Source organism: Equus quagga, chromosome 1 (assembly GCF_021613505.1).
Source record: "Equus quagga isolate Etosha38 chromosome 1, UCLA_HA_Equagga_1.0, whole genome shotgun sequence".
Lineage (NCBI taxonomy): Eukaryota > Metazoa > Chordata > Mammalia > Perissodactyla > Equidae > Equus > Equus quagga.
This window is the reverse complement of record NC_060267.1, coordinates 14,033,966-14,043,663: the sequence shown is the minus strand read 5'-3', so window position 1 is coordinate 14,043,663 and position 9,698 is coordinate 14,033,966. Positions and strand designations below refer to the sequence as shown.

At 34.6% G+C, this 9,698-nt stretch overlaps 1 protein-coding gene across 1 annotated transcript; it reads right to left on the bottom strand.

Moving 5' to 3' along the window:
- Nucleotides 1-2,480: 2,480 nt before the first annotated feature.
- LOC124252332 (olfactory receptor 9K2-like) lies at nt 2,481-3,467 on the bottom strand. Its single transcript, XM_046685687.1, has one exon. It carries the CDS (start codon nt 3,441-3,443, stop codon nt 2,481-2,483), a length of 963 nt encoding a protein of 320 aa, XP_046541643.1. The 5' UTR covers nt 3,444-3,467.
- Between the last annotated feature and the right edge of the window lie 6,231 nt (nt 3,468-9,698).

Genomic DNA, 9,698 nt, shown 5'->3' with positions numbered 1-9,698 from the left:
GTGTATATGTGAGGTCTGATGGTGGGTTGGAGTTGTGCAGCACAGGGCGATTATAGGGGGAAATTCTTCTCCATTGTCAGCAACTCTGTTGTTAGGATTTCTTTCTCAGTTTAATATAAGATTACTAATATCTAATGGACAAAGATCCTGTGCCTGGGACTTATGTGGGCTGGAATTATAAAGAATCAGGAGCCTCTTTCATTGCAGGTTTGTTCCCTTATAGGACTCAGAATGCTGCCTGAAGGATTCTGCATTGTACTCCCAGAGGAGGGTTTGTAAAATGTGCCTCTTTCAAGTTAAAAATCTTTCCGCTTCATCTCAGGAGAGAAGCAAGACACCACCTTAACACAGTAGCCACTTATCTGAAAATCGTCATAAAGGTTTTCTACCTTGTGAGTCCCCTATTTTCCCCAGTAATTGTATTTTAAAAACTGTGGGTGACAGAGGAGACATTTGTGAAAGTGTAAGAGAAGATTCTTAAAGAAAGACATGGGTAGAGAGATAAATAGATACAGTATTTGATAAGATACTATTTTGCATCTAATTGGGGGATCCTTTCATTTTTTTCTGTCATTTAAAAAATATTTTTAATTAGTTCTCAGCAGAAAGAAAGGTAAAGACTGAAGTAGCCAAGTCAGCAGTTCCTCAAAATCTGTCTATGGAAATTAAAGCATAGGTCAGCTTGGAGAGTTGGAGGTGCTCTGCAGTTGAGAGTCAGGGAAAGACGCACAGAACATTATTATCTTCCTCTCTCAGACTTAACATGACATAGTACTGAGGACAAGGGGAAAGAATAAATCTGGCAGCCATTAAATATATTCATATAGATTTAACAAATTTATATGAAATTTATATAATTTAATCCTTCAAGTAGCTCTGATTTACATGCTATTATGCACCTCATTTTACATGAGGAAATGAAAGTGCAGTCATATGTAACTTGCCCAGAGTGACATAGGTGAAAACTGAATTTGAAAGCTCAGTGTGACTCCTGAGCTTATTTCCTTAACTTCTAAGTTAATGATTAACTCTTACAATGATTAACCCACATACATTTTCCTCTTCATTTTATGAGGTCTCATTTCCACAGTCATAGATGTTCAAACATTAGAAGTCACTATACACTTCTACCTCATTCTCATTTTATCAACCATCAATCAACATTCAGCTTAGTTTACCTGCCGCGTTAAAGAGGGATCTCTTCACTCTCTCTAATCCACTTGCCTTCGTTAAACCACCATAAGCTCTTACTTTGATGACCACACACTTTCTGTGACTACTGTCTTCTCCTTGTGAATATTTATCTTCCACAAAGCTACCAATTTGAACACAATACCACTTAAAGAAAAAAACCCAATTCTTACTCCCTGTCTACAGAATAAAGGTCATCTTCCATGGCTTCTTGTATAGATCTGCATGATTTCCCTGAATTTCCTTTGAAGTCTCATCTCTCACTCCCTGTCTTGTGCCTTAAAAGTCACTTACTAAACTTCATGAAGTTCACTATGTAGTATTTATTTCCTTTGCAGAGAATCCTATCTACTTCATCTTGCTCAATTCTATTTATTTTTAATAATGTGCTCAGGAAGTTTTCTCTGACCATTAAGACCACTCACCTTAGAGAATCCATGCTCTGTATTTTCTATTTATGTCTTTTCACTGGGTTTATCATGTGGCAATTTAGTCCTCTATTTAGTCATTTTCCCCTCATTTTATTGTGAGGTTAAGTATAGAAATTACTTATACCTAGGGATTTTCAGAGGGCAAATAGTCCATCAAAATTAAATAAATATCAATTTGATGAGTTAATTCTCACAAAGTCTTGTACAACAAAAAATGAACTATCACTACTTTTGGATTATTGTTACAGTTTCTTGTGAAAAGGGGGAAATTTTCAAGAACGATTTATTGATTTAGTAGATATTTAGATGGGGGACAAAATAATAATGATCCAAGTGAAAGAAACTTGAAATAAATGTGTCACTCGTTCACTCTCTGGACAATTGAGTGACTCATTGTCATCCTTAGGACTCTGTGCACTGCAGAGCATCAGATTCTCCCACTAAACACTCAAAAAGATTTCTTAAATAAGTGTCGTATTTTGTTATAATTTCTTATTACATGATATATTTTTTACCTCTGCAAATTACATCCATATGCACATAACATATATTACTAATTCAAGATAAATAATACATCCCAAGTAACGTCTTCAGAGAACCAGCAGCAAAGGTGGAATACATTTTAAAAACAAATGACACGTCAATTATTATCTTTACCCAAAATGAAGTTGAAATATGGAGAAACCCATTACTCTCCAAAAGCAACAGTTAGGCAAAATATAGCCCAAATGTATTCTTCAGCTGTAAGTACATCGAATTCAAATTAATAGGCTACTAAGGTTAAATATTTCTAAGATCAATGGGCGCATTCTTTGCATCAATACTTCCCCAAGTTGTCAGATTGTACACCTCTGTCAGTTATATCAATGTTAACATAGAATTAAATAAAACTATTTTTTCCCCGAGAATCTTTCTAAAAGCTTCCTTGACGTCTTTGTTTCTCAGAGAGTAAATCAGAGGATTCAACATGGGAGTGACTAAGGTGTAACATAAGGAAGCCACCTTACTGAGCTCAGGAAATTTGTCAGGGATGACATACATAAAAATGATAGCGCCATACAGTACACTCACGACTCCTAGGTGAGAGCTGCATGTGGAGAAGGCTTTCTTACGTCCCTCAGTGGAGCGTATCTTTAGAACTGTGGACACAATATACGTATAGGACACAATAATGACAATTATGGTAGGCAAAATGATAATGCTGCATAAGAAAAAAGAAACCATTTTATGAATGTAGAGATCAGAACAAGAAATCCTCTGAAGTGGACGGTCATCACAGTAAAAGTGGTCAATGGTCCGAGACGCACAAAAAGATAAAGTAAATGTCATGCTGGTCTGAAGAACTGCACTGATGCAGCCACAGAAATAGGAACCAGCCACCAACTGCATACAGAGACGTGCTGACATCTGAACAGAATAGAGGAGAGGGTTGCAGATGGCAATGAAGCGGTCATAAGCCATGGCTGCCAGGAGAAATCCCTCAGTCACAATGAAGAGGGCAAATAGAAAGAGCTGGGTCACACAGCCTGCAAAGGAGATGGACTTGCTGTCAGACCAGAAGTTGATCATAGCCTTGGGTGCAATAACAGACGAGTAGAAGAGATCAACGAAGGAGAGGTTGCCTAGGAAGAAATACATTGGTGTGTTCAGGCGGGGATCAGTCATGATAATGGCCATCATCCCAACATTCCCTAGGATGATCACGGCATACACAAGGAGAAATAGCAGGAAGAGGAGGATGTAGAGCTCTGGGCGGACCCTGAAGCCCACGAGAATGAAGTCAGTCACTTCTGAGCAATTGCTTGTTCTCCTGCCACCCATGTTAGAAACCTGCTGAGAGGCAGAAGGCAAATAAGTCAACTCTTAGCTTTGATTCTAGTGACAAATATTCTCTTAAATGTGGAGATAAATTTTTCACAGTTTAATTAAATATCGCATATAAAACAATTTTAAAATCATGAAGAATCAAGAATTTGGATTAGATAGCACCAAGCTTCTGAAATAGTTATTCTCATAAGCTGCAAAATTTATTTTTTTATTGTATTTAAATCATGCTTTTGCTTAGAATTCAGAATGTAGCACACTTTATTGTCTAATTTTACTCACATTATGAATTTTTATCCTTAATGTTTATAATTTAATAGTGATATTTATCTAAAGTAGGAATATTAAATATAATCTAAAATAATGGTATTAGATATAATCTAAAATGGGTTCTACGTATAATGTCTATGATATTGTTTGTGTCTATTATGATAGCCAAGTCAATATTTGAATCATTATATGACAGTAATAAATATATTTTAAAACATTTTACCTCAATCTACTTAGTTGTTATTGAAACCATCTTGAAAAGAGAATAAAAATAGATGTTGTTGGTATGTTAAAATTAATAACATCAAAAAATCACTAAGCCCAGATGAAATAAAGCTCTTAAGTTATTTCTAAATATATGTCTATTTTCTCATATCAAGGTCATTTCACCATTTAACTGCATGTTCATTGCCTCATTATAAACATTTTATATCCATTAGTAGTTTTTTAATTTAAAAATCTCATAACCTTTTAGCTCTTTTTTGAAGCACAGAGAAAAGCTGGTGAACATTCCAGTCCTTACACTGCAGGAAATGACTTTCTACCAAAGCTACATCTAGTCCAGGGATCTCACTCTTCAGTCTGGACGAGGAATACACACAAAGCAAAGTTACTTTCATGAATTTTTGTATGTTTTATACATCTTAAAATAAAGATAATGGGATAATCACGGATATTTAAGGAGCATAGTAACCTTGTGTCATGCAGAATCCCTAATCATTTGGGACACTGTCTGCAGTGGGTGTTTATTATGGCCTTCGTTATTTTTATTCCTGTGAAATCTTTTTTCAGGATATTTCAGCATTTAGGTCTAGCTCATCCTCTGTGATGGATTTCCACTGGGAGAGGAGTAATCATAAAGTCAATTACGGAGACTAGAGTGCAGGCTCCAGGGCTGTTGTCCATGAGGACTGTGTTAACCTCAGATACAAACAAATAGTCTAATAATAGTCCAAATACAAGGAAACTTTTCTTCTTTGGTTTTATGTATCCTTTGGGAAGTTTCTCTGGACTTTATACTCTTCATTGACAAAGAAAAACTTTCTAGTAATTATTACAGCATACATATTGATAGGCATAGAGAAACAGATTTAAAAGTTTATACTATATTAGAAAAGTTTTAGATAAATGAATATTTTAAATTCTGCAGGAAATTACATTTGCTATGATTAAAAAAGAAAATAATTTACTCCAAATTATTGTTTACTGTATTTTCTTGATGCAGACATATTTCATGTTGCAATAAATACGCTCTAATTTTACAAACACAAAGTCAAGCAATTGCTTTTGCTAATTCCAAGACTTCTTATATATAAACACTAAAGAGTTAGAAAATATAATGAAAGAAATGATAGCATTCAATAAAATTATTTTAAAAATCCAGTAAAAATATTTATGAGATGAAGATCTATATTGAAAAATTCTTTAATAACTACTGTGTGACTGAAACACTATAACTAGAGACATAATACTCTATTTAATGAGCCTGATATTATTAGGATGTCATTTTTTGGGTAAATATTTCTATACATTAATTGTAATCTTTTTGAAAATCCCTCTTTTAATTAAAAATTATTTGTAGAATTATTTTGTTTGTATAGATACCAAAATTATGTGGAACCAGATCTTCCACTTGTTATAATACGGTATTAGTAAAAGTTTTGTCAGTCTAGGAAGAGAAAGCAGTTTGGGCATTTTACACAGGAAATTATTCATTAGGGTGAATCCAGGCCTTCAAATTTGGAAAAACTGGAAGAACTTTTGGGTGACACCCTTGTAATGACCCTAAGGGCAATATAGCATCCATTCACAAAGAGAGCTACCATTGGAGGTACGACTCCAAAACACAGCACCATAACAACTCTGATCTAGGGATCAGATACAGAGAATCAAAGATGTCACTACTTCCTCATCCATCAAAGTTGCTTCTCTAGGAAGTTAGAGAGTCAACAACACTGCAGAGAAAGCCCACCAGTTTCTGCAAACTCCTAACTGGTAGAAAAGGTCAAAAGGAACAAAAAGTTGATCCCCAAATCACTGTGCCATTCCAAATCCTGTTTGTATGGATCTGATGGGTAGAGCAAAATATGTGTCAAGGACCACAGTAGCAGGAGACATTTCAACTTTCCAACATCTCCAACTAAAAACCACGTTGGGTAGAGCTTGTGTATCTAATCTATAAAATGTACCAGAATCCAACATATTTTTTTCTCATCATTAAACTCCCCACAATAGCAGTAGCAGAAACAATATGCCACTGTTTATAAATACACAAGAAGCACTCACTGGCATTCACAATAGATGGGACACAAAGAAACCCTCAACAAATTCAAACATTGAAATCTTTCAGTGTATGTTCTTTGATCATGTCAACTTCATATGGAAAGCAATAAAAATTAGGTAACTAGAAAACTCTATGGGTATGGGCATGAAAAATAAAAACTTCCGAGGCTGTCCCGATGGATGGCCGAGTGGTTAAATTCACGCGCTCTGCTTTGATGGTCCAGGGTTTAGCTGGTTCGGATCCCAGGCACCGACATGGCACCGCTAATCAGGCCATGCTGAGGCCGTGTCTCACATAGCACAACCAGGGGCACTCACAACTAGAATATACAACTATTTACTGGGGCTTTGGGGAGAGGAATAAAAGAAAAAATAAAGATTAGGAACAGATGTTAGCTCAGGCGTCAATCTTAAAAAATAAAAAATAAAAAAAGATAAAAACTTCCTAAAAATCCGTGGATAAGAAAGAAATCAAATTAAATTATAGTAAATTATGATATAAACTTCTAGGGTGCAGAAAAAGAAGTAATTAGAGGGGTATACAACGCCAAACAAATTTGACCCATTGTCCTGTCATTATTTGTGCAAATATTATTCTGTGTTTCTACTTTCTTCTTTTAACACCTTCATCAATTTTTGGTGTAGAGCAGTATAGCATTTGTATATAATTTTATTTACTGGTCTTTTCTCTTTTAATTTACTACATGTACTTACTCAAAATCAGATAAATATTTTTTTTTTTAAAGATTGACACCTGGGCTAACAACTGCTGCCAACCTTTTTTTTTTTTTCCTGCTTTTATCTCCCCCCCCCCCCCCCCCCCCCCCCCACACACACACACACACAATTGTATATCTTAGTTGCACGTCCTTCTAGCTGTGGGATGTGGGACGCGGCCTCAACGTGGCCTGACGAGCAGTGTCATGTCCGCGCCCAGGATCTAAACCCTGGGCCCCCGCAGCGGAGCGCGGGAACTTAACCACTCGGCCATGGAGCCGGCCCCCAGATAAATGTATTTAATGTTAAATTTTGATGTATTATGCTAAAATTTTAGTTAATATAAACCTGTTTTTCTGTATAGTGTGGACTGAGGTCCTTACTCAGGTTCTTTTTTATCAGTCAATATTTCTAACATTTAAAATGTCATCCTTTCACGGGAAGTGTTTGCACAACTCTTTCTTCTCTACTCTGAGCTTCTTCCTCTTTTCCTCATTTATAGTACAATTTCTTTCAGATAAAAAGGAAATGGAGAAGAAAAGAAAGATTAAAAAAATGAGAAGAAATGAAAGTTTTGCCCTACTTTCTCTGCTTTTCTTTGGTTTCTTCACATACGTGAATACTAAATAAGAATCCAGGAAACTAACTAGTCAAATGTATTAGCGGGAGTGAATCATTTGTTTTACTAATGTATACATGTGGTGTGTCACTGTTCCGACACTTAACCACAAGGGTCAGACCAGAAAGTTCTTTCATTTTTCTTCCTCTCTCACATGGGCTGTATACAACCTCAGTGTGGCAGGGTTTTCTTTTTCTTAACTGATGTTGATAATTGTATTTAGACAGAAGTGAAGTACTTCCAAGACCTCGTGACTTCTGGAAATGCTCTAGTTCAATTTGACACCAATTTTGGCTAATGAAAATAAAGTGATACTTTGTTTCCAATTTGCTCCTCTTACTTCAGGCAAATAAGTCCTACAGATAATTCTTGAGAGGACACACAACCCGGCTATAACAGGATCAGGAAATTACTGGTCTTTGGGTAAAATATTAATCAATAGGACCCAAATTACCACAAATTTCTAAAAAATAATGATTTTTTTTGGCTTATGAAATTTTGTTGTGATCATTTAGTACATTTCATACATACTAGATTGTATTTAAAGGTTTTTGCTTTGTTCCATCAATTTGTCTATTTTTATGCTGGTGTCACGTACTTGTTGCACAATAGTATTGAATGCCTGGTAGGACTACATCTTCTCCAAACGTTTCTCAGCTAATATCACTTATTAATTCAGGGACTTCAGAATTATTTTGCATTAAAAAACCTCCTATTTGTTTTTAGCAGAATTTCATATAGCGAATAATTGATATATTTGCAATATACCTTTGTGAGAACAAGGCCAAGAGTATTGCTTCTGCTGTCAGACAGCCTAGGTGGAAGTCCCTGTGCTGCCTCTGATCACAGCTGTGAGAAGTCCTTGAGTGGTTTTAAGGTTGAAGGGATGTTGTCAGTTTACCTGCTTCATTCAACAGGTGAGAGGATCACATAAAATAGTATAACCCAAGCACTTAGCACCAGAAAGTATTCAGTTAATGATAGCTTCTACTCTTACAATTATTGCCATTATCATCATCATGTTTTTTACATGTTTTAGCAATGCTGTGAAGTTTCTATATTTGAGAACCACATGTTTTTTAGCAAACATATTTCTATGTGTTTTATATATTAGTTGCTATTGTGACAAAAATCTTTATCGGCTTGTGTTTTCTGATGGATAAGCCTAGAACTTAGAGAACTTCAAATTACTATGTATTTATTTTATATGCGTTCAACTTACTAAACTTTTGTTCAATTCTTAGGATTTCTCAATTAAATATCATATTTGAAGCCTGCCTACCAAAGGGTCAATTTTTGAAAAGTTTCCATCAGCACTTTCTTAAAGTGTTAATATTAATTAAAAATATTTTCTATATATGTCAGGTACTGTATAAAGTACATATGTATTTCTTTACTCCTAAAATCTTACTTATGGCAAAGGCAACATTATATATACTAAATGTATAATTTGAATTAATATATTTTACAAGTATAGAAATTGTATCTTAGAAGAATTAAGTAATGTGCTTGATTTCACATTGCCAGTAGCAACCAAGGCCGGGACGAGAACACAGAACTTTCTGAATCCAAAAGCTGCAGAGGCAAAGAATGTGTGGCAGTGGCTCAGAGGAAGTTTTATACTCTAAAGGTTTGACGTTATAAAGATATTTATTAACTCAAATGTATCAATAATTGTATTCAAACCTCTCTAACTTCATTAACATTTGTTTTTTTGGTATATCACAAACCAAATGTGTTAGAGTATTGCTTGTGTTACTTTGGTCATTTTCTCTGTTACAGCAATTTTTGATTTATGGTATTACATCATATTATTTGTTATCAATATTATTTAATATCAACATAGCATTTGGATTATCTTTAAATTTTATCTGGTATATCTTACTAAAACTTTGATTTTTAACAGGCATTTTGTGAACGTGACTTTTTAAAACTCAACCTCCTACTCCTTCTCCCCACATATCCACAGGAGAGACAATTTATTCTTAAATGGGAGAGATCTATATCATTTACGTTAATTGTAGTAATCTGTTATTTTTCACTTTTGCCATTTTTAATATCTTTGTTCTTTCTATATTTCTTCAGCTTGTATTTTACTATTAAGAAAATAGTTATCCTGCTGCTTTCATCTTTGGGAAATATAAGTCTGAGTGATATAGAATCACTTATATTTAAGTATAGGAGTTTACTTTCTCATTTTGTCTATTTACCCTTCTCATTAATAATATAATTTTCTTAAATATTTCATGTAAATACATTTAGAACCAAAGAAGACAGTATTATAATTTTTGCTTCAACCATCAAACATAATTTAGAAAACTCATGAGATGGAAAGCCTATGTAATTACCCATATGTAGGATAT

Excerpts from the sequence above, each read along its gene's own strand:
- LOC124252332 (XM_046685687.1), bottom strand. The coding sequence starts at position 3,443 with ATGGGTGGCAGGAGAACAAGCAATTGCTCAGAAGTGACTGACTTCATT.